Source organism: Haliaeetus leucocephalus, unplaced genomic scaffold, assembly GCF_000737465.1.
Source record: "Haliaeetus leucocephalus isolate CR32 unplaced genomic scaffold, Haliaeetus_leucocephalus-4.0 Scaffold240, whole genome shotgun sequence".
Lineage (NCBI taxonomy): Eukaryota > Metazoa > Chordata > Aves > Accipitriformes > Accipitridae > Haliaeetus > Haliaeetus leucocephalus.
The window spans coordinates 9,431,568-9,457,327 of record NW_010972676.1 but is presented as its reverse complement, the minus strand read 5'-3'; the positions used below and the strand labels follow the sequence as shown (position 1 = coordinate 9,457,327).

Sequence of the window (25,760 nt, the reverse complement as noted above, 5' to 3'; positions counted from 1 at the left end):
GCGGCGGGTTGCCCGGGCGGGGCGCGGTTCGGGGCACGGGGAGCGTTCGCAGGCGCGCACCCAGCTTGGCCTTTCCCGGTGCGCGGCCATCCCCTGAGCCGTGTCGGAGCGGGACGGCTTCCCGAGGGCCCTGGGACCGGCCTGGGGGAAAGGAAACCCCCAGCCCAGTTGGGAGCCCCGCGGGGATGCGCCACTGTTGCGCTCGCCGCGTTACGCCCCAGCGCTTCCTCCCGCCCACCTTTCCCCGCTGCCTTCGCTTTAGTTGCTAATTGACTAATATCTCTCCAGACAAAACGCCTTTTCTTACTAGCGTGTAGCCGAGACCTGCCTAGGGCTTGCGCTTACACACGTAAACCATTTATCTAACAGCGCTGCGTAGAAAAGTGTTAACTTCGGAACGTGAATTTCAGGCTGCTTTTAGTTTGCGTGGCTCGTGATTTTGGGATCAAGACGATCTCCAGAATTAACTTTTTTATTGTTAGCTATTGCATTGAAAAGGTTGCAGCGAGGAGAAGCGTAAGAAATCCGAGGGATTCTCAGAAATGGAGGGGGCTATTTTCAGTGGAGCTGATCCTCTCACTGGAAGCCATCTGGTGGGTGATCCCTGGGCTGCTGTGCTGCGCTGCTAGCGAACTGCTCAGGGGCATCCACGTCGGAGTTCGTCAGCGGAGCCAAAAGGCTGCCTGAGGAACCCAGTTTCCAGTTTGGAGCGCTAAAAGGGGTTTACAGGCTCCCCAGTTCCTGGGGGCTTGGGCTTCTAGAGATCACATACCCATGTTCAACCATGTTTTAAAAGTGACAAACACTGTTTTTTCTCCTCTTGCAGTAGATTCAGAAAACGAAGAACAAAAAAAGAGCAAAACCAAATGTATTTGCACAGACTTTTGTAGGAACACTGGTTTCTGTGAACTAGGGATCCTAACAGTGCTGCATGTCTTTTGTGAACAGGTGGAATCGCTTTATCCTCATCCTGGCTGGGTTGAATTAGATCCTGAAGTGCTGTGGAGTCAGTTTGTTGGTGTAATAAAAGAGGCTGTACAAGGTAACAGCTTATAAAGTTTGAGAAGCTAATGAATTATTCCTCAAAATTAGTAAAGTTAGATAATTAGATAATAAGATTACTTATTTTTGAAAAGGTACTGAAAAGTCATCACTGAGTACAGGTCTACAACATGCTTGAAGGCCTGTTCAATCATTATGTAAAATAGAACACTTCAGTTGCTTTTTCCCTTTCAGTGGGGCCAGATTAGGATTGAAGTAGAACCCGAAGCAGTGTGCATGCTCGATTTACATCAGTGACAGCACCTTGTTCCTCCAGCTTTTTGTATATGTATCCTTCCCCAGTGTCTGTGTTCCTTCTTCCGGATGTCTCTGTGTACAAACAGAATAGGCTTGTTTACCCTTCTGATTGCCCATTATTCTACTGCCGCTTTGTGTGTATCAATGTCAGTGAGAGAACGAAAGCAGGATGCTGCATAGTTGCGGTCGCTTGATTACAACCTGATATTCCTGCTTTTCCCTTTCAAACTACAAACAGTTCTTACCATCCGATTTCTGTATTATTGCTCTTTTCTATTTATACTTGCCTAAAATTTCCTAGTACTCCACCCGCTAAACACATACAACTCCCTTTTCTGCCAGACTTCTGATGTTCATTTCTCCTCCTACCCCCCAGCCTTTTCTGGATGCTACTCTAACTGTGCACTTACTCTCTACAACTCCCACAGCTTTCCCATTATACCAGCTCCAGCATTCTGTGATCCAGCATGGATCACCTTCTGTGCCATGCTGATGCTGTGGACCTGACAAGTGCACCCCAGCTTGCTTTCTCACAGTGGCCCAGCCTCCTTGTCATATGTATGGGCATCATACTCTTTCATTCAGTGCCTGAAGCTTGTCTGATTCAGCCCTTGTTGCAGTTTGGTCTCCAAGTGTTGCTCTGCCTCCAAGCCTGGCTCAAGGCAAAACTGCTCTTGTCCCTTCCTTTGGAAGGCAGCCTAGGGGACAGGGAAAGTAACTTTTAGCAGGTACAAGCTGCAGCTGATTATTTTGGGCTCTCGGTCTGCTTTCTCAGCAGCCACAACTGTTCTGTCACAAGAACAGCAATGCCACCTCAACCCGTAAAGACCTTACTAGTTTCCTCCTCTTGCATTCTGTGGGGAAAATCAGGAAGCAGGATTTTCAGCTAGTTTTAAAAGGGGAAGCTTTTCTTCTGGCCAGGCTGTGCGCACTGTTGGCAAGTCACTTTTAAATGGTTGTGTAACATAAGTGAGCATAAGCCCACGCTACTGTCAAAAGAAGCAGTCCCACCCTCCTTTTTACAGGGTTGTTTCAAGTCCAGGAGTTTCCTGAATCAAATCACTGTATGGCTGTTTATGCCAGCAGAGCTTCACCAATGTTTGTGCCAGCGCAAGAGAGGGTGTGGTAGCAGGGGCAGAAGTGACTGTCTGGAAGCAGGAAGAAGGCATAGGAGCACTTCAATTTACAGGACTAGTGGAGCTGAAACATGCAATTCCATGTGCAGGTGAATGGGCTGGTGTAGTTCAGTACTACCTAAAGGTGGAAACTGCATCTGGCTGCATGGTCCCTCTCTTGCTCTGGTACTAGTTCAACCCTTCCAGGAGACAGCTTAGCTGAAAAAAAACTGTGTTTGTCTTCTGTTTTGTGTTTCTCTTTAATGGAAATTAGCTCTATTCACATAGGGGTCTAGAGAGCAGGAGGAGTTGACACAGGGAAAGTGGTGGGAGCATGCAGGTTGTAGAGACGGGGAGGAGTAACACATGCCACTAATCCGTAGTGAGCTGTGGCAGTACTGGTGTGTCTTTGTCTTCAGTTTAGACTCAACTGCTACTGAAAAAGAAATACTGCTGTTCTCAAGCCACCCACTCCCAGGTCCTCCTCTTGTACGCTCCTGCTGCCAGCACCACTTGTGCAGGCAGTTGGAGCAGGTAGCCTTGTGAAAGCACTGATTTAATTTTCATCTGATTGAGTGCCTTGATACCACTGCCTGCATGAATGCAAGGACCAGTATAAGGGCCAGAAGCATGTGTAGAGGTTGGCAGAGCAAGACATGCCCTTTCTCTATGAAACTCCTTCTCTAATTGTCACTCAGAGGCTGTCGGTTGTAGAGTCTGCAGTATATACTTATGCAAATGAGTAATTTTGCGCATGAAAGTTAACATCAGAATATGTATGAGCAGGACATACTTAACCTGTGATTTGTTAAAGTAGTGGGATTGAGAGCCCTTCAGAGTAACAGTACTTTGGACAAAATAGGTAGTTTGTCATTGAAGTGGAATTTCTTAGTGTATATTTTTTTCATATAATTTGGCTTCTGGAATTATGCGTGGAGGTACTTGGGAAGCTGACCAGAGCTGCTTTAAAAATAGCTGTGGACATATTTAATGATTTATGGTTATATATATTAGAAAAAATGTTCTGTAACAGTTATTTGAAGGTAAGGTTTAACAGCAAAATTGGTATATACCCAAATGTACTTTTTTTTTTTTTATACTTCTGAATTTGACTTGTACTTCGCATTCAGTTATATGTGATTTAAGCAAATTTGTTCTTATGAATTTGGAAAGATTGCTTAATGAATATTTTAGCTGAAACATGTCATTATCAAAGTGATGTAAAAAATCATGGTATATTGGTATTAATCTCTCTACTGCCTACAGAATCAATCTAGTTTTGTTTCTTTATGGAATTTCTTTCCATAAGTTTGTAAAGGTACTTCTTCTGTTTGTGCTTTCATTCACATTTATCCATGTGAAATACATATTTTAGTTGATTATATAGGCATATATAATCTGCCTGCCTGTCTTCAGGATTGTTCAAGTAAAGTGTCAACAGGCTTTTCAGAAGGTGGAAAAGGTCAGTGTGCCACAACTGCTTTTGTAAAATACGTAGGTTTATTTATGTGCTTTGGAATCAGTTGTCTGACTCTGAGTTCTCTAATATTTCATTGTTCTGGCCACTTAGTTGAGCAGTCTGTAGAGATTTATATTCTGTTAAATTGTTAATTTCCTAAGTATTCCATAGGTTTTATAGTTATGTTGGAGAAGTTGTATTTTTGTTTGTTTCTTGAAAGAAATGCTTTTTTGTACATGGTTTGTTTTTTGGTTTTTAGCTGCGGGGCTTCACATGAGGCAAATAGCTGGTCTTGGCATCTCAACACAGAGAGCAACTTTCATTACGTGGCACAAGTATGTATATTGTGTGTTGTTTAAAATGAACTTGTATTCATTTGTGTTCATAGACTGGATGGAAGCAGACGGTAGAAATGTTGAACTCGGTCAAGTCACAACCTGAAAGCAACAAATGACGGTCACTCATGTTCTCTTGTGTTTGCACAGCCACACCTTACAGCAGTTCAGAACAGTTTATAAGCATATGTCCTTTTTGTTTTGTTCTTAGTACTTTGGAAGAGATGAATGCATACATATTTTTTAATTCTGGTGAGAAGTCTCACACTCAAAATGTGCCTATTACTAATTCCTCAAATCCGCCAGGAGGATATGCACTTACTTTAGGAATTGACCTAGTGTTAAGTGTCCTGACTGGAAATGGTGAATGATGTTGAATCTTTTGGGCAGTGTATGTTCTGTAGTTTTAAATGGGAACATTCAAATGCTGTTTTTCAGGAGGACAGGGAAACCTTTTCATAATTTCATAAGTTGGCAAGACTTAAGAAGTGCTGAACTTGTGAATTCCTGGAATAAGTCCCTTTTGCTGAAGGTAAAACTGTGCTAAGCTAGATACTGCTTGGACATATTAGAACTGTTTCATTTTTATGAAGAATAAGGGCAATATATGAAATACTGAAAGTGTCCTGTTAATATGGCATGCTGCAGCCTAAAAACATTTAACTGAGCAAGATTAGCATGGAAGATGGTACCAAGAAAAAATGCAGTGCTGATAGCCTGAAGGTAATTAATTATGGGAAAAGATAATCTGTAGGTCTAGCTTGCATTGTGTTACTTTTTAGTCTCTGTTGTATTAAAATGTTGCATGTTAACACTTGCTACAGCATAATTTTTGGATGTAGGTAGTTCTTGGTTGGCAGTGGTTTGGGGTTTTTGTTTGGTTTTGGTTAGGTGTTTTTTTTACGTACTCTTTGCTCAGATTCTGTATAGATGGTACATTTTATGCTACTCATGGCTTGTGCTTCATACCTTTAGAAGAGAAAGATTTGCTCTAAGTGGAAAAACTGAAGTTACTTTTCCTGTAAGTGGAAACTAACTGACACACTCACAATAAGTTAAATTCTTGGTTTTGCCACTCATTTCTTTTGTGAATTAAAACTTAATTAATGATTAAATTTGGTTCGTCTATTAAAACATGATTGAGCCTGTCTACTGTAGGACAACTTTCACTGGAATAACAGTATGTAATGCTGTCAACCGCATCATGCATTGTGCTCATACAGGTGACCTCTCTTCGTAAGGCAGAGCAGTCTCTATCAGTGTCCCAGTAGAAGTCAGTAAAACAGACTTGCTTAGTGCAGCTGCTCTTTACTGTGCTATTTGTTGTGGGATGGCTATCTGTTGAAATCCTATATAAGGATTCTCTAACAGAATTTTAGCTTTCTGAATCTAATCTCATGTCAGCAGCTTTCATCTGTGTTGTCATCCTTTAAAGGTAATTGATCAGAAACCTTTAAAGGGAGATTAAAAATTAAGTAACTGTTTTCTTTTGGCACAGGTAGTCCATGTTATTTTTACAGTGCTTCATTTCTTGACTGGGAATGATCGATACTTGGCACCAAGTTTTCTTACTTTTTCAACACAACAAACTTCTATGAAGTTGTCATGGGTTTTTAAAAACATACATGAGGTAAGCTGGAAAGGGAAAAATAACAACTGTCTTAAGTCATAATAATAGCTAGTGACTTCAGTTGTTTATAACCTCTTCAGTTTTGTCTTGCTTGTTCTTCTGAGAAGAACCAGAATGAAAGACTTTTATCTGTGTTAATGTTCAAAGCCTGTCTACCTAATTATCTATGCATGTTTATACAACTTTTTCCTCTGGTTCTGGAAATTTGTAGTAGTAAAAAGTTTTCCACGCATAAGAAACATAATCAAATCACCTTATTTCACTTGATATAATTACACAATTAGTAACTGTACTTTGTTTTAAAGTTGTTTGCACTCTAGTTTTGCATGACAATTTTATTTATTTTCAGCTGGCACTCTTTATCTTTCCACTCTGCATTATTCCAGTGTTTACAGTTTCACAAATAATATTGTACTGGACAATCAAACACTGCAAATTATTTTGCATTTTGTTGTAGCGTAAATTGGAAAATACATATAAAATAAGTTGTGCTGGAATAATCTAATGGACTACTGAGCACTGAGCTATTTGGTGCCATATGCTTTGCTCTCATCCTTACCATTTTTCTTTCTTCCTATTGTATTTATAACTTCAGTAATCTTATTTTCTATGTTAATTTTCAAGTTATTTTTGAAGAAAATGGTTATCATTGATTTTCTATCCTGTGTAAAGAAACCCTAAAATCTTTTGAGTTTTGTCTGGTATTTTCTGTCACAAAATGAATTATTGAGAAGGTCAAGTATAATTTTTTACTGGCATGTTTTGGTTGGACCTGTTGAAATTGTGAGGTGTGAATTTGGAGGATTATGGAATTGAAGGTTATGCAGCTGCTGAGTTTTCAGTGAGAGATGAACGTTCTCTCACATTTTGTCAGGCACTGATACTTAAAATATGTGGCTATCAAATCAAGAAGCTCAAAAATTCATGGTTCTTAATTACAGAGGGTAATGTATTCAGTCATGTTTTGAGTGAATTAGTTTGTATGTTCTTTTTATGAATTCTGTAGTTGTACACATCAGTTAGAAATCAGATGAAACCTGAAATTGAACTCTTTACAGACATCATAAACCAGAAAACAATGGCTCTGTCCTTATTGTTGTCAAGCACATACTGTAAAATACACTTATTTATTCTATTTCTGTTCATTTTTTATTTAAGTGCTGTGTGCAGGACCTTGTTTTCTTTATTCACCACTCCTTCACCACTGTTATAATTGTGACTATAAAGTTTCCCCCCTTAACGTTCTGATGCCACTACAGTATAAGATTAATTGCTTTTCTTTCCTTAGTAGCAACTGTAAGAAACTGTGCTTATTCTCTGCTAGGAGCATGAACTGTAGGATAATATTACTTATATAGCCAGCTTGCCCTTTTTAGAAGAAAAATTGGCAATCAGAGACTTATTTTCTGGGGACATTATCATTGACCATGAAGAAAATGAGAAAAGGAATCAGGAAATATGTTCCCCTTTATTGTACCCAGTTGTAAATACTTCTTTTGTATGTATATTTATTCCCAGGCTGAAGAAGCTGCCAAAAAAAATAACTGCTGCTTTGGAACAGTTGACACATGGTTACTGTACAGATTGACTAAAGGTGAATGCTACAGTTCCTCTTAAATATTAATAAAACATGCTGGAATCTAAGTGATGATGTTTATGACTGTCATTGATACATCCTAGAATTCAAATACTTTTTTGAAAATCTGTGGGTTTTTATAATTGATGAATATTGTAATATATTTACTGTTTAAAAAAAATAATTTCTGAATTAATTATTCATTGGGTCTGCCTGGAATGTTAGTCAGAAAGGGAAATAATTATTCAGTGTAATCAACCTTTTAAGCATTTAAGATTTAAAGAGGACTACCAGAACTACCTGGCCTTGATTGAAGAAAAGTACCTGTGAAAGCAAAAGAACAAAGAATTGTTAAAAATGTGGAAGAATTACAGGTTTCTGTCTTGAGGCCTAATGCCTGAATAGTTGGATAGATTATGAGGGACAGTTATGCAGTCAGTGCAGTACATGTTGTCAAAAGTACCATCTCTCTTCTAGCCAATTTCATGAGGGTACAATAAGGTAATTAATACATATACATTATAGTGAGCAGCAGGTGATGTTTGTGTGCTCATTGTATTGTTGTGACTTTGTCTATAGACACTCAGTTTATATTTCATGGGAGCCACTGAAATGTTTAAAGAAAAAGTATGTTTAAAATTTCTTTTAAATATTTGTATATCTAAAATCTTACTTTGTTCTTTTTTCTTTATGGTAGGTTCTGTGTATGCGACAGATTACTCAAATGCCAGTGCTACAGGCGTTTTTGAACCCTTTACGGTATGTGCTGTTCCAAAAAAATGTTGTTGCTATTTATTGTGCTTCTGAGAGAGTTGCTGACAGTTCTACTTTTTTCCATATTATTTCAGAAATGTTGGAACTCCACTTTGTGTAATTTACTTTCTATTCCAATGTCTATTTATCCACCAGTGAAAGACACAAGGTAAATATGAAGGCATATTCAAAAGAATATGATAACTGTTAAGTTAATTGCCTTTAGAAAAATACTACATAATCTGCACAGGCAAAGTAATATATAGAAACACCAATAAAATTAAATTATTTTTATATGCAGATGTACTTTTTTAACACTACATGCAAAACTTTACTTTTACTATCACTATTTCTTTAAGTGATATTTTTAGTGCTTTTTTTAAAACTAATTGATAGCGTTACCTTTCATATACGATGCAGACCCAGGCCTTATGTATCTGGATTTCATTTTACCAAAAAGGTCAATTTAGTGTTGTGATGTTTCTCCATAACGCTTGTTTTAAGCTTCAACTTCGGATCAGCTGACTCTGAAATATTTGGGGTACCTATTCCAATAATGGCAGTGGTGAGTGCAAATGTGTTCTTACTTAAATGTGTATATTTGTACCTAGGGTTTTTTATCTAGCTTTGATTTAATACTTGTTTGTTTAGTAAGTATTCTTTATTCCTTCTCTGTGACTTAACTACAGTAGAATTGGTTGTTGAATTTTTCTCCAAAAACTCAGTTTACAGTCTTAGGGGGAAAGGAGGAGAGAGGAGCAGGAAGGGATTTCTAGAGGTTGAGGTCCATTAAGGTTAGACGACCAAATGATTAAGCACTGAATGTGGGACTTAACAGAGCTGCGTTCTGCTCTGAGTTCTGGTAATGTGTCTCTCTGGCTTAAAATCAGTTGTTCTATATGAAGTTGTGCAATGAGGTCCGTTCTGGCTTGACTTCAGTAAGACTCTACACAATAGATCCACTTGTGGTACGTTTTATTTCTTTTTTTTTTTTTGACTAAAAATGAATGGTGAACAACATGTTCTTGCCTCAGTAGTTAGGATTTGGATAAGAAAACCACGTTTTTTTTGTCAAGTGATGACTTGTAGAAAAATCTGCTTGAATTGAGCTAAATGGAAAAAATGTCACCTAGCTAACATGAATTTTTCCTGCTATTTTTAAAGAACTATAGACTCAATTTATCTGTAAATTTACTGTTTCACGAAGGCACAAACACAAGTAAATACATTTAATAACCATCATTATTGTTGAAAAATTAAGCGTGGAATAATTTGGTATGGGAGAGGTAGCAGGGAAAAAGGAAGGTGAGACCTTATACTTCAACTTTCTATTTGTGGAAGAGGAATTCAAGCCAAGCTACTCTGTTCTGCTCCCTGGGATTGCAAATGCCCTGTTTATCCTTGTCAAATACTAAAACATAAAATATTTCTTTTGTTTCCATAACATATTTTTCAGTGTTGCAGCCAATACTACAGGCGTTCACATTGTGCCCAAACCTGGTGTAATTTGATTCTAGTGATAAATCTGACTGTTGGAAATGCCTGCAAATACTTAAGAAAGGACTCATATACAGTTTCTTAATGCTCAATTCCTTTCTGAATGGTTATTTGTATTCAGAACTCTGAAGTCTTTGCAATGATATTTTAAAATCCAGCAGCATTGTAGGTTGGTAGTTGGTACCTAACTTACTGTATTGTTTTTGTTGGTATGTCAGGTAGCAGATCAGCAGTCAGCTATGTTTGGAGAATGCTGCTTTCACCCAGGAGATGTTAAACTGACAATGGGAACAGGTGGTTTCTGGAATGTGAATACTGGAGAGCATCTCTTTGCATCACGGAGAGGTAAGATAGTGAAATTTTTGTTTTAGAGTACTTCACATTACTTGACAGCTGTTAATGATGAGGGTACAAAAAGGAATAAAACAGGGCTATGCTTTTCCTTCTGTCTTTAGGTGTAGAAAAACAGATTGAAAGTGTTTTCAGAACAGAAGGCTGTGGAAATTTTTTATTAGAAATGGTTATCCTGAAATACGCTTCTCAAGAAGATAATTTAAGTAACATCACTAGTAATTATGTCTGCATCCCTCCTTTTTTTTTTTGTTTTGTTTTGTTTTTCTTCACCTGTTCTTCTTGATAGCAGTATTATACAGTACAGGAATAGAGAAAAAGGGGATTGGTCCTCTGGCTTCTCACATCAAAATGTTCCAGTGGATCGCTGTAAGTTCCTCCTCTTGAACCCTTATGCTTTGAAGTACCTGCAGTGAGATAATGCAGGATTAGCAATTATTACTTTTCTTCTAAAATACTAGAAATGGGCTCCCCAATATGTTTCTAGTGTTTAAAACTTTGTTTTTCTGAACGTTTTTGTGATCTGTCAAGCTTGTTAGTTTGTCATAGATGGCTATTTGTCAAGAGAGCAACGGACAATACTGAAGTAAATTTGCTTGCACGGTTTCTCTCTGACATATTTTTAGAGTTAGTAATTTTAGGAAGCCTACAATTTAAAATGGGAGGGGTGGGGCTGGGGAGGATGACAGCAGTATGCTAAGGAGAATTCCAGCTGGTAAAGTCTGGAAGGACCTTGGCAAATACATGAGATGTGTCAGAACTGAATAGCATAGACATTGAATTCCCTATGAATGCAAATCCTTTTTAGGCTAATTAATCATGTCATTATGGTGATACTTTTACTTAGGAAAATGTATGTATGTAGTCTGTGGAAATGTAATGGCAAAAACATGCTGTAAGGTTTTTCTATTTGCTTCCTTTTAAGAAAATATTTAGCTATTGCGATCCAGTAGGAGCTGAAATCTTTAAGGCAGTGCTGTGAAACTTTTATGCGTTAGGCTGTTATTTATGTTAAAATTATTTTCCCTATGTTTTTTGGCTGTCATGTGGTATGGTTAGTAGGACAAGTTAAGTACATAGCTTTCTCAGTGCCCTGGGCATGAAATGTGATGTGTTCAATCTTTAAAGTTGACATATGTATTTAAGACTGCAAGATGAATCCCTATAGCATCCCTGTGCGAGCTATTCATTAGCTTCTGTTCTAGTTTCTGGTCTACATTTAGTTGCTATATGTGACAGTTTAAAAAAAAATAAAATGGTTTCTTCCAAGAACAACACTTCTCACAATTCAGTGATGGAAGTACATTGTATAGATTTAAAGTCTTATCTCTCTGGCAGTCTGATAGTTCTTAGTAACTCTGATCATGCCAAATGTCATGTCGATCTGTTCCCTAGAGGTAAATTATCTCAAGCTACTAGAGACTGATGTGAGCATTTTTAAGAAGGTCACGTGAGAGACTTCTCTGTCCCTAATTAGCTGTCCTTCTCTAGGACTCCTGGTGCAGTGAATTGTTTGGTCTTGATTCTTTGCAGCTTCACCTTTGGTAGAAAATAAAGATTGTAAGGGGGACCTGCACCAATGATCTGGAGATACGTATATCACTTTTTCAAGAGACAAATACAAACTTTAATCTGAACAGGTGCTCCTGATTGTTTTCCATTGTAAGCACCAGAGTGCCTCCAGCACTAACCCAAGTTTCCACAATTGCACTAGTACTACCATGCCACTCTTTGGACACAGGCGAGCAAACTGGAGATGATGCTGTGAGGCACGCTTCTGTATATCAGCAGAGTCACCTTGAGAAAGCAGAGAGAATCCCTAGATCCTTCTGATGCTTTTCTGGTCCTTTAGTTATTGGGACTCATGTACCTTTGTTGCATTACCCATGATCTCTTGAGTCCTGAGCAGCGTCCCATAAAGCCTGGGTGCTTTCTTCACTCCAACAGTTACCGTACTTGGGTTGGGTGAAGTTTTTATTGCAGTGGCCACTGAATGCTTAGGGTCTTACCAAGTGACCTGAAAAACCATTTGTCCAGCTGCAGTGCTGGAGAACATCTACTGTTCAGCTAGTTAACAAAGTCTTTTTGCTTTAGTATTAAAAGCAGTACTCTGCAGGACTTTTGTGCTATGTTCTTACTAATACAAATATCAAACAAGAACATCTTTGTGTTCACACTGACTGTTTTAAGTAGTGTGTCTCTCTTTTCTTTGTTAATGTTTCAACATATCCATGGGGGAGCAAGGGGGAGAACAAATCATCAGGTTTATCCTCATTATTGGCAGTTTATTTCTAATGTGCTAGTACCTTCAAGTAGACAGCTCTTTGAAAGGTGCTGTACTGTGTTTTCAAATAAACTAACAGTGTTTGCCCTATGTATTTCTGCCTTTCTTCTGAGGGAAAAGGAAAAAAAATTTCAAAGTAATTGAATTTTTTTTTTTGAGTCACTGCAAAGCCAAAACTATTTGGTGGAAATCATAACTTCCTGCAGATCCCATAATGTAAACCACAGAAGTGCTAATATTTTGTAATTACAGCCAAAATATGTCACCAAATATTTTTAATCAGTTTGGGTGTTTCTTTTGTTTTTCACATTAGGGAAACATACAGGTAAAATGATATAGCTAACTGTCAGTAGCCTTTGTTGGGGACAAAGGTGGGCAAATTGTGAAACTTGTTTTCGTTTTTGCTTTCTATGTGAGGAAGCATTGCATATTGTATCACTTTCATCCTCTTCTAAGAATAAGACCTATGTTCTAAGTTTGCGTTGCCTTTTTTTGTGTGTGTGTGTATATGTCTGTTTTAGTGTTTGTGCTTCCCGTCTGAAAGCCCAGCCTTCATGTTTTATGTTTTGGGGAAACCGTTAGGGAAAATTAGATGGATTTAAAACAAATAGGAAAACATTGATAAATTTTTAAGTATATACAATCTCTTATCATACTAAAAAAAAAACCAGTAAGTGCAGATAGCTCTTCTCTTTAGTTTAAGGAGGGTTATTTTGTAATTTGATAGTGTTTTGGGATTTTTTTAGGTTAACTTTGGTTTAACAAGCTGTTGTTCAAGTCTCCTGTAATGCCATCACTAAATATTTAAACAATATGTTTAACCTTTATCAGTGACTTTTTTTTTTTTTTTTTTAGCTTGAATTTTGTAAAGGAATTGAATAAAAAATTTTTTTTTTTAGTTGGGTTTATTGTGGGGGGTGCTTGTATATGTTTTTCTGGAAACATTTAATTGAACTAGGTGTTTTGTTTTGTTTCATGGAAAATAATTAAGGTCTGTATCCACTGATTGGTTGGAAGATTGGGGAAGAAGTTGTTTACTTAACTGAAGGCTGTATGTCAGACATTGGCACTGCCATAAAATGGGCTCAGGATATAAGTAAGTCATTCTTTAATTTTATAGAGGGTAAAATATATTACTACTTAAGAAACTGTTTTATGTTACTGGCCTTGGGTTTATTATCCATAATTGAAGAAACTAGCCTACATGTTTTGGACAGTGGAAAATGCACAGTCTTATTAGTAGGTCCTTTGCTGAGTGTGTTTACTGCAGGGAGTTTGGTTTGCACAATCATCTCTTCTTCAGACTCTGCCACTCAGACCCTCCTACCTGTGTAGGCTTTTACTTTCCTGAAACATTTTACTCCTCGCTTGCTTTCTCTTGAGCATGACAAAATCCTGATGCCTTCTTTTGTCTTTTTTAAAGCTGGTATCCAGACCTGAATAGAAATGGTGTGAAGGAGACCTGTCTAAAGTTAGATGTGTGCTGTTTTAGGGTATTGGGACTTGAATTTTTAGTTGAGGAGAAGCACAGAAATTGACTACCGATTAAATCTAGGTAGCATGATTTTAAGTGCAGTATTCCACAAATGCTGTAATGCTTTTGAGAGATCTCTAGCTGTACATCTTGGAATTAGTAACAGGTTTGAGTTATGTGAAAATAACATGAAGAACCTTATTTTTAAAAGTAATGGTGTTGTGTATGTTGCTTCACGTAGAAGTAATGTGCCTGTTGGCTGTGACTGTTATGTAATGAAAAGATTTGCATTCCAATTTAATAAAAGACTAAGCAAAATACTAACACAGTAGTAGCTGATGTTCAAAACCACTGATTGTTTATAGGACAACAGTTCTAAGTGTTCTAACAGACTGCTTACCTGGTTTACTTGGAAATTTAGTACTCCTTTACTGGGATACAAAACATGAATTAGTGTCTCAAACCTTGGGTTATCTGGGGAAGGTTTTCCTGAAGCGTAGCTCACCGCAAAATTCCACATTTCTTGAAGTTGTCAGCTTCTGGTGCATATGTGTATATACATGCTCAGGTATGTGCCCTTAAGAACTAAGCAGGACTCAGATTGGTCCTCAGGTCTTCATTGTTCAATGTTTGACTGAGCCTAGAGAATAACAGCCACTAGGCTTTGAGGAAATTACTCAATTCAATACACAGTTCAGTGCTGCAAATAGAAGATTCAGTGGTACATATATAAGCTTGCTATTTCAAATTCCATAATTTAAATGGATACTTATCCATATGGAACTTACCAGTACTTAAAATGGATGATACTGGTATATGCAGAGCAAGAGTATAAAGGATTTTTAGCTAGCTAGTAGTGAAATGGACATGACCTACAGTTGTTACCACAGGCAAAAACTGGGGAAGTTTTAGAGGGACATAAAAAAATAGGCATGCTGCTTTAAACTCTCTAATAAGCAAGACCTTTATTTTCTGGAAATATGATTGTAGAGAAGCAGAATTCAGAAACTTTTATCAGCTTTACAAATAAAGAGAAGGGTAAAACTTTTGCTCTACAGAAGAAATTGGGCCAAAACACAAAGTAAGCTAATGGCCTCAGTAAGGATGATGAGGCTCAACATGGATGAAGATGAGACATATAATAGTGGTAAAGGTTTGGAAATAGGAATTTCTGCAGCAAGACAAACTTAATTTAATGTGCTTCTTTTAGTGGGATCAGATCCATTTTAAGAATTTTGAAAAAGTAGTATCTGGAATGTCAAGGTGAAGTCAATCTTACTTAATTTTTTCATTTTTTGTCCTGGCATAGAGGTTCTAGATATAGTTCAGTAATAGCAAATACAATACGAAGGAAAAGATGTGATTTAGGCTTGTTAGTCTGGGCACAGTAGAATGCAAAGCTTTCAAACAAATTTGTGAAAGTTTCAAAGGTAAATTGACACTCCTGGTAAGTTACCAAGATGGGTTTTTCAAAGATAAATTGAGCTAGATTAACCTAATTTATCTTTGATAGGAGAATTTACTTTTTAGACAAGAAGAGCAATAGCTCTCATTTAGACCTATAGTCTTCTGTAAAAAGATGTTATGTGGCCATGTAAGGCATTATTAAAACTACAGAAGATGGGTGTTAGTAGAAGAATTGCATGTGGGTGCAGAACTAGCTAAAGAGGGTTGTCTATAGAGTTGTGTAAGGGGACATATGGCTAGACAGAGGATAAAAGTAGTGTCTATCAAAGAGGTCATACTAGGACCTACCTTATTTATATTTATGTATCAGTTACTTGTGAAAATATTAAGGGTGCTGATAAAACATGGTGGGTATTAAGGACTTTCTCAGTAGTCATTTGGTGCTTGGGCTGACAATAACAACATCTTTGGGGGAAGAAAACATGGTTTATGTTTTGCAAATACAGGTTTTTAGCATACTTAGGGTGCCATTGTTAGCATTCTCAATTCCCATTTTTGTCTATTTGGAAAGCTAATGATCTCTTACAGGATGCAAAGATTAAAAGGCTATAGCATAACAGATACGAGAGGATACTTTTGAGTTTAGTCTTCATCTGATTAGTTTTTTGTTTGTTTTTTTTTTTTAATGTGACTGATGGACATGAAATACAGGAGAAGTGATTACTTTCCTTAGAACACGTAGTTCGAGCATATTACAAAAGGAAATAGTCTAACTCTAGATTTTTGTCTCTTAGTAACATATGAAGAAATTGAAGTAAATAATAAAAGCATATGACTTATGCGTCTTTACAGATCTTTTCACCAATGTAGATGAAACGGCAAAAATGGCACGGAGTATTGTTGATTCTCAAGGCGTTTGTTTTGTTCCAGGTTTTCAGGTAAAAAAACTATTATTAATATAATTGAGAATATATTTTTCATAACCCAGTTAAAATTTTAACTTTTACTTGTTTAAGGTAGCAATTTACATCTTATCACAGTATTTATTCTGTACTACTCGGGTTCTTATTGTCTGTCCCTCACCACAACATATGAAGATCATTGTCATATCAGAATGGTTAAACACCAGCCCTGCCGTGAGAAAAACCCTACAAAATAGGAAAATTACTTCCATTTTGCAAATGGAGACCTGAGGGACAGATAAACTAAATGACTTGCCCACAGTAACTTGGGCAGTGCCTGCAGAGACAGAAACTGATCCCATAGCTTTTCTGCCTCAGGCAGAGCCTTGAGACAATACTTCTAAGCACTGTTCTAAACTGATTCATTTTATTCTGCCTCTTTTCAAGATGTAGGTTGCAATTCATCCAAGTATTTAAACGTACTTAAATATGAGCAAGATTGCAAGTCCTGGTGTTATGAAAAGCAAAGTTAGTAGTACTTGGACACTTCTACTGGGAATGATCAAACTGAATATGGTAGACTTTTTTCTTAGAAGTCTTAGTAATTCATTGGTTTGAAAGTATACCAACTCATCTCTCTGTGTGTTTCTAAAAGTTTTGTTTGTTGGGTTTTTTTGATCTTCATTGCTCTACCATACTCAGTTTGATCATTTCCAGAGCTAGTGTTTTTTTCTAAAGAAACGTAACATCCTTAAGCTTACCTTTGTGTAAGTCCTGTATGTTAATGGAACAAGGCAAAGAAAAATTTCATTTCTTCTACAGGTGGCCCATCTACCTTCTCTTAAACAGCTGCCTTAATCATTAGATCTATTTTTAGGGGTATAGAGCTTGATTATGCCAAGATGCTTCCATTTAGCATTTACTGTGAGTAATTGTGCTATGAATAAGCAAGCGTTGAGCCATGCCAAATTCCAATATTTGCAGACAGGAATTCTGAGGTAGACAAATGTTAGTCTGAAGCTTTTTTGAACCTTTAATTCTATTAATATTCAAGTTCTAGAGATGTTGGTTAAAATTCTTGTTTGTTCAGTTTTTGTTTATTTTTGCGGGTTTTTCTGCCCCTCGCTTTCTTGACACTGTCTCCAGAAGGAACCCCTGCTAACTTCTTGGTAAACATTGATTCAATCTCTTTTTTTCCCTAATTCTAATACTCCCAGTCCAAATTTAGAAGCTGTACTTAGAAAACAGAATAGATTTGTCTTTAACTGTGACATCTAGTAACCGCTAACAGTATCCACCAATGTGGATTTCTTTGCCTTTTGAAAGCCCTGTTTATTCCAGCGGACTGTGCTTATTTAGTAGCCTCACAGTAACAGATTCTGTATCAGTTTAGAAACTGAGTGGATTAAATGGCATGAAAAGGGACATGAACAGAGTTCAACACTTCTGGGACTGTAGTGTATCTTTTTAGCTTCACTGGCTAGATGTTAACACAAATTGATTCTATTATAATGTTTCTTAGACCTCAGAATAATAGTAGTTAGGGAGGGTTCTTATGAAGCTCATATGTTGATTTCCTACACAGAGTAAAATGTTTCTCTATTCGTCCATATTAAGGCAATAAGAACAAGTTTCTTTCTTACGGATTCTACTGCTGTGGTGAAGTGCACCAAGAGGAGCGTCGTTGTGAAAGTGTATTTGAAATTGAGTGAATATGTACATTAATCATTTTTCCTTTTACTCATTCTGCTAGAAACAGACAGGGGTTTCCAGGCTTAATTTGCTGTGGTTAATAGTAACAAGAAAAACTTAGGACTTTTCTTTGGGGTGTCTGCATATTTATATAAATATATATGCATTTTTTCTTTTTTTTTTTTAAAGTTTTTTTTTTTTAAAGATTGATTCTTTCAGGATACTCACCCTTATGTAGAATATAAGTCTATACTTTTTATTTGTTATCTTGTATATGAAAATCTTTAAACTTGGAAGCTGTGAATCCTTATTATGCTACTGGGCTGGACAAGTGGTTCCATTCTTAGAATGGGAAGGGTACTTGTATATGGAAAAAAATTTTAATATTTTCTTTGACTTTAATGCAGAAGTTTCTTCTATTTAGGAACTTTTGCAAAATGCCAGTTTTTCTTTTGGCTGTGTGTATCTATCCGTAGGTCATTTTTAAATTGTTTTTAACATATGAGAGCATTTTCTTAACTTTATAAATATGTATGTGTGTATTTTATAAGCATGAAATTCAGGCTTCTGGTGAGTATTGTCATAATTGATATTTAGCACAATACAACTAGAATGGATTGTTTCAATTTAAAAATTACTATCTACGGTGAAAATAAGATTTAACATTGTCACAAACCAGGTACAGACCAGCAAACTAATATTTTGTGATGAAGTTCGTCAGAGGAGTGGAGGGGTGAGGATGAGATTCATCAATCAATCTTCTAGTTCTCCTGCAAAAAAAAGACAATGTAGTGACCATTAGAATTTTAGTTTGAGTCTGTTTATCAGTGTCACTGATAACAGGCTGTAGTATAAACTAATAAAAAGTATTACCATCCTTTTCAGTGTTACTTTTAAAAGACAGTTCATCTTTCAGCAGTTCAGGAGTGTTTAAAAAAATAAAAAAAAGGGGGGTGTGTGTGAAATCTTGCTAGAGAGGAGCAATATCAGTGTGCCCTGTCCTAGACACTTAAAGTGTACACTATATGTATTTTAAAGAGAAATCATACAGATTAGTGTTATTTAGTATGTCAAATTGGCAAGAAGTCACGTAAACCTTTTGCTGTTGAAAGAAGCTATTTAAACTGTTCACTGAGTTAGCTGAAATAACACTATATACCTCTTACATATTGTTTTCAATTTTCTTCTTTCACTATGCTGCCTGTAATTGTCGTAAGTTATTTTTTTTTTCCTCTTACTATTTGACTCCTTTCTCAAAAGCCTACAAATACAATTCACTGAACTCGTGGTGAAATCTTCTCTGCAGGTTTCTGTGAATGACCCATATTTATGTGCCTCTTTCACGGGGCTGAAACCTTCCACTACCAGAAGCCATCTTGTACGAGCTATATTGGAATCTGTAGCTTTCAGGTACTGTTTGCTTAATTATCTTGCTTATATTTTCTTATGTTTGCTTTTATTTTCACCAGCAATGTTAAATGGATACATGAACTTCTGCAGTTTGTAAAATATCAATCGGAGTAATCCATTACTGTTACATTGAAAAGGAGTTTTAGCTGCTTCCCTTTTTTTTCTTTAACGCTTTACAAACTTGTATATATTTTTAGTTCAGAATTTTTGTTATTAAGTAACCACATACAGATTCTTAAAATACATTGTTTTCTGCATGTTCTAAAAATGTTTTCTGTTTAAAGTTTGTCCTTACTCTCCTGACAGTGTTTTTTCAGAAGCTGTAGCCCACTCCAGCTGTGTTTAAAGCATCCCTGAAGCTGGAAGTTTTCTATTAGCTCTTTGCCTAAAGTTTGAAATTTCGGTGTTTTATAGAACATGGTAATAGGTAGGCATCTTAAACATCTTTAAAGATGTGAGTGGACAAAAAATTCCAGATCTAACTGTCAAGGTTAAAGATATTACTGCTAGTCACTGATGATACCACATCAGTAGCTCACTGTGGAACAGATTGGTTCTGCCTTGCAAACCCACCCATCATGCCTCAAACTGAAGTTGAATATGGTTTGAGCCTGGCTCACACTGCACTGTGGCCAATTGGGGAGCACTGGTATGATTCCTTCCATCTAGTCATCAGCTCTGCTTTGGGCATAATAACCTCCTGCAAAGAGGCAAAAAGGATGTCTGGAGGAAGGTAACATTCTGAATTGCTGCAACAATGCATATGGGGTTTTTTCTGCACTTGTAAGAGGAACAAGAGATGCAGTAATTCCTGAACTGAAGCATGGGTCTCTTGAAAACAGGTCTCTTACCTCATTCAAATATCTAACTAGAAAAGGGTAGGGATTCTTTGTGTTTAGATTTTCTCGCATTAAATGAAATGGTTTCAGAACAAGTCAAACTTACAGCCTTCAGACGTTCCCCTTAAAGAACAGCTAGATAAACTCCATTTTACACTCTGTCAGCCTACTTTTCTCACTCTAAACCACTTGTTACATTGACAATTGCATCTTGTCTGTAGAAACCTAACAGCAATTTCAGATGGGAAAAATGTACCTTCTACAGTGACTTGCTATAGAATGGGCTGTGATTTAGCCATACATGTCCCTCCGTAATGATGTGTAACAAAGACCAGTTTCAGTCTTTTTTTCCTTTTTAATTATGCATTCTGGAAACTTGTTAGCTATTGCAGCAGTTCTGACACAACTGAGGCATTTTTTGCCCTGTATTTTATTTTCTGACTATGTAAATACTGGAAACACTTTATGGAATATATAATACTTAATTCAACTAAATATTTTTTTAAAGAAACAAACAGCTTTATGATACCATTGTGAAGAAGGTACGCATTCCTCTTCAAACTATTCGGTAAGTTCCATTAACTTGTAGATTTGTTATATAGAAGTTTGATTTTAAATAGGCGTGAACTTTATTACACATTTTATCTTACTGTAAAAATTCTGCTGCTGAGAAATAGATGATTACCAAGCCAAATGTTAATGTAACTTAAGTGGCAGTAGATTCTACCCAGAGAAGGGTTGGTTCTTAATTAAACTGTTGGCATTAGTGATTGTCAGTAGGTGAGTAATGAATTGCTCTAATTAGTAAAAAAAGGCAAATCCGTGTTTTCAGGTAGCACTAGAGTGCATATAGCAATGCCTACCACAAAGGTCTTTTACCCTTTATTATCATTCTTCCATACTGAAATTTTTTGTGCTGGGTCTCTCATGGACTGAATATTTTTTGAAGATGTCAGTTAAAACTGGATCTATTTGTGAGGGAAAGAGGGAGAATATTTTTGCAATTCAATTGTTAAGACGTTGGTTTTGCTTCAATCTTTGAAGAAGCAAATCAAATTTAGTGAGGTAACGGTGATCCCTAGAACATGCTTTTCACAACATCTTGAAAAAATTTAGCTGATTTATGTGTTGCTGGAAAACTATGTTGCATATTTTGGTAGGTACTTTGCTTGAACACACCAGTTGTCTTAAAGTCTCAAGCCCTCTCACGCTGAGAAGGCTCTCCAGAATTTCTCCTTCTGGCAGCCAGGGGTCATCGCGATGCCACGGTCAAGAACATCGAGGAGAGCTTGTGGCTTTTTTCCTGATACCCGTGCAAAGGAAGAAATAGACAGAAATGGAGACAGTTGAGAGATCAGACTTTTGAGTAGTGGAAGAAAAGTGAAAGTACAAAGTGGGGGGAGGTAAAAGTTTCTGTCTTCCATCACATACTGGGACAGAGTAGGCAAAGATGAAGGAACAGCCAGGCTTGGGGTTTTAATGAAGAGGAAAAGATTAAAAGTATTGGAATTTTTGATTCCTTAGGAAGCTTTTTTACATAGAAAATTGCATCCAGAATTTGAGAAGTCATGTTAAGACTGCAAATTAAAAAATGGGAAGTGTGGAAGTACTGCCTAGGGAATAATAGAATCCTGATCGCATTTACATTATAATGTAAACTGTAAATTGTATGATTATATTCTGTTCTATTAATATAAAATTGCTGTTTCATATAGTGACTGTAATAGTTAACTATGATCGGTAGCAATTCAGCTTATGGATTAAGCATTACAAGATAATGGGATACACTTAATGGATTTTTTCAGTAGGGTTGTAAACTGATCTCCCATCCTTTTGTCCACACATCTTTAGTATCTATCCATTAACTTTTATTTTTTCGTTGTTGTTGTTTTTATCCCATAAACATGGTCATTCCCTTTTTAGCTATTGTCCTGTATCCCTTGTTTCTTCCCAGTCTCTGGCTCCTACAAGCTCCTACGAAGTTGTCATTTTCATTAGTCCTCTACATTCCTATTAGTTCTCTTTGCTTCATCTCAACATCGTCAAGGAAAGCACAGAGAAGGAACCCTCATTTTTAGTCCTCACGTCCTACGTTGTAGCAGTCTGCGGCAGCCTTTACAAGGATGATCCTGGTGATCCCTGGAGTCCTGGAATGTCACCTATTTACTTGTTCTGTGAAGTAGCACATCCCCAGTCAAATGGCATGTAGGAACTTTGAGCTAGAAGATGTACTGTACAGACTGAATCTTCAAAGTATCTAGCAGCAAAATTCAGCTAAATGTAAAACTGAGTATTTGGAAATTTTCTTTCTTTTTTCCCCTTGTAACTTGAATCAAATGGACGTCTTATTTTTACAGAAGAAGGAAAATACATGTCACTGGCATTAAGAAAGTGACTTTGCCAGTTAAAGGGTTTTATGCTGTAGTGCAGAGGTGGTAACCCTGCATGTACAATTGTACAAACAAGCAAAACCCGGTAACATCACCAATCAGGCAGTGTCTCCTGATTTTACTTTCAGAAACGGCCAAAACATTTATGCAAAAGTTTTCTGAGGCATCATGTAGGATAGAAGATTTCAGCTGGCATATATTGAAGATTTCTAAGCAGCTGTTGAGTTTTATTACCCAACACTTTCTATAGTAATAAACAGTAGATGTCTTTACCACGCCACATTTGACAGAACAGCTCCATACCTGGCTGGTATTGGAGTCCAACAGCATAACGAACCAATCTATGACAATTCAAAGATTGCTTTTTGTTATAGTTATTTTTTGTTTGCAAGAGTGATTACTTTGCACCACTAGTAATCACTCTCAGATGATTAAAGATCAGCATTGATAAGTTCTAATTTTCTCCATTAAAAGGGTCTCCAACATGATGCAATCGGGAAAATAGGTAGATGGAAGCCTCATTCTCATCTTCCTCATAAAAAGAAGCAACCGTGAAGGCATTTTAGCTAACTAGTACAAACATTTGGTAGTAATGAAAAAAAGTACTTTTCCTGTTCTGAGAACACTTGAAAGGGTTTGTTTAATGTAATGGTTTTGACTGTTGTCATGTTGTGGTGATAACTATGTGAAGGTTCTCTTATAAACCCTAATGTTTCAACCAGGATGATGTAGAGTTTTAGAAGACAGAGCTTTCAAAGCTTTTGATAATGTGTCTGTCCTATGTCCCTGTCTGTCTACCATTACTCCCCCAGTTTATAGGCATTCTTTTTTTCTCTAGGCACCTTGTGCCAGCCTCTAAATTTGCCCATAAAATGGAAATGTATTTGTGCATGAGTGACAGGAAGATTTATGCATAGGTGTGAAAACCTAGAAGTTGTTTTCAGTAATGTTGGCAATAAGCATTTGAACTAAATGCATTTTTTTAACTTCTTTTTCCCCTCTCCCTATAGAGCTGATGGAGGTGTCAGTAATAATAGTTTTGTCATGCAGATGACTTCAGATTTAATTAATAAGAAAATAGAAAAACCTGCAAATGCAGACATGTCTAGTCTTGGTGCAGCTTTTCTAGCAGGCCTTGCTTCAGGTATGTATACATTTAAAGGGGTTTTGTTTTTCCCTTCATAATGCATGTTTGTAAATACAGAGGAAAAAAAAACAACAGACAAAACCAGGGCATAACTTCAAATAATTGTAAAAACTTCCCAAAGGATTACTTTAGCCATTTTTGTGGGAATCCAAGGTAAGCAGTGTTCGTGTTTCACTGTATAGTGCTTTGTACCCATGTACTGGTATTTGATGGACCAAAGAACAGGTGGTAACATCATACATAAGCCAAATCAAGGACTTTATTTGTATTTCTAACACAACGTCCCAATATGCTGAGCAGTTGTGTGCTTGTTTAGTTTTACATAAATGAATAGTGACAGTGAGTTTAATGGGAAAAGTGTCTGTGTATATGTTTGTAAGATTCATTTACATTCAGAAGGATACACTACTGGAGAAGAAAGAAGTGAACCCTGTCTTTGCTGCCTCCCTGTTTCTTGACCCGGACACCCTGCATCCCTTCCCATATTTGCACTGCCTGGAGCGGTGCTCAGTGGGGATGCGTCATGTGAGGAGGAAGCTTACGTGCAGCTGTGTCATTCCTACTGAAGCTGTGTCCTGTCATCTGTGAACCGAGTCTTTATTCTTCATGGTTTTCACAGAAATTAACACAATGGAAGTACAAAGTAAATTATTAATAGGAAAAAAGAATCCAACTCTACTCACACAGAATTGTTCTATATAATTAACCAGACTTAAAACTACAAACTCTCAATGGTTTTGCTTAATATCCATCTACAAAATAAACTTTCATTAACTTCATTAAATTGCTTTGATAAGTAAATAACACAACTGGAAGATAAAAACGATATGCTCAGGTAAGACTTAGCAATTAAAACTGCAAGAAAGCTGCAGCCCTTGACAGACAATGATTCAATAACATAAATTAATCTGAATACATAACACCAGCTGTTGTCTGCCATTTGTGCAATTTTTAAGATGGTAGGAAAGCAACTAGTGCTAAGTCTTGGTTTCTGTGGCCCTTCTTCATTGAGAGGGAGCTGCAGCCGAAAGCACAGTGTAGATGAAACCTAAGGGAACTTCAGTGTACCAGAGCTGTTCCTTGGAAACCATCCCAGTTAAGCAGATGTGCTGTTGTCAGGATTCCAAACAAGTGGATGCTATTGGAAAGGAGTTTCACAATGTTAAAAATATGCTTCCCTCTGAGAAAGTTGTTGGTTGAGTAAAGAAAAGCTGTCATGATTTCTTACTGTGTTTCTGCTTTGGATCGCTTGGAAATAAATTAAAACAACTCAAAAATAACATATTTGCAGTTGAGCTTCAGAATGAACTTTCTGCTTATAGGATTTTGGACTGACAAAGAACAACTAAAGAAGCTAAGGCGAATAGAAGCAGTTTTTGAGCCCCAGAAGGACTTGGAGGAATACAAACCTGCTATGGATACCTGGCTACAAGCAATGAAACACTCCCCACGCTGGTAGAAATTGACATTTTAATTATAGAAGAATTAAAATGTTTTAATTCAAGGTTATAAAATCTTGACATTAACAGAACAGAACAGTAAAAACTGTAACTGAAATTTGTGATGGTATATATATAAAACTATACAGTACTTCAGTTACCCCCCTGCTGCTAGATTACTTACCACACCATAATGAACCTTCATATCATCCCTATGACAGCTGTAGTCCAGCTGCAGCATTTGTGTCCCTTCAGTGACCTCCTTTGGGTGGCCCAGCTGCTTGAATCCTACCATGTATTAGAGATAGGGAGTTTTTTCCTATCATGAGTTTTCTACTGAGGAGCTTGCCTCCATTTGGATTTTTAATATATGTGGTATGTTAATCATCAAGGAAGGGTTAAAGGCACATGCGCTTCCCTAGGCATTTCTAAGAAACGTAAAACAATTGTTGGGGGGTGGGTTGTGATGAACTTGATTGTGTACAAAGATATTTTCTTATTAGTAGCCTGTTACCACCTTTTGGTTGACTTTCTAAGGAAGCATTTGATCCAGCTCTGTGATGACATTTTTGTGCACTAAATTAAGATGAAATACAAAAGTAAGTAGGCCTTCAGTACCCCATTAAAAAAAAAAAATCAGGATTTTTGTAGCTGATGGTTCCTATCTAGCTTGTAGCTCAATTTTTTAAAATTTTATAAAGACCAAAAGCTATATTACCTGGCATGGCTAATACAAATACATTAAAAGTAGTTGAAGGTAT

At 37.0% G+C, this 25,760-nt stretch overlaps 1 protein-coding gene across 2 annotated transcripts in view; it reads left to right on the top strand.

Moving 5' to 3' along the window:
* GK5 (glycerol kinase 5 (putative)) overlaps window positions 1-25,366 on the top strand; it is a 27,689-nt gene extending 2,323 nt beyond the window's left edge. Inside the window, exons 3-17 of one of the 2 annotated variants that reach the window (XM_010568350.1) lie at window positions 949-1,042; window positions 4,133-4,208; window positions 4,647-4,740; window positions 5,707-5,838; window positions 7,357-7,432; window positions 8,112-8,173; window positions 8,263-8,336; window positions 8,672-8,732; window positions 9,883-10,009; window positions 13,291-13,395; window positions 16,033-16,118; window positions 19,081-19,184; window positions 20,532-20,591; window positions 23,424-23,557; window positions 24,883-25,366. In XM_010568350.1, the coding sequence (XP_010566652.1) occupies window positions 949-1,042; window positions 4,133-4,208; window positions 4,647-4,740; window positions 5,707-5,838; window positions 7,357-7,432; window positions 8,112-8,173; window positions 8,263-8,336; window positions 8,672-8,732; window positions 9,883-10,009; window positions 13,291-13,395; window positions 16,033-16,118; window positions 19,081-19,184; window positions 20,532-20,591; window positions 23,424-23,557; window positions 24,883-25,019 (1,422 nt within the window). In that variant the 3' untranslated portion in view covers window positions 25,020-25,366. Of the gene's footprint in view, window positions 1-948; window positions 1,043-2,478; window positions 2,525-4,132; window positions 4,209-4,646; window positions 4,741-5,706; window positions 5,839-7,356; window positions 7,433-8,111; window positions 8,174-8,262; window positions 8,337-8,671; window positions 8,733-9,882; window positions 10,010-13,290; window positions 13,396-16,032; window positions 16,119-19,080; window positions 19,185-20,531; window positions 20,592-23,423; window positions 23,558-24,882 lie in introns of those variants that run through there. The other variant, XM_010568352.1, reaches the window with a different exon arrangement.
* The last annotated feature ends 394 nt before the right edge of the window (window positions 25,367-25,760 follow it).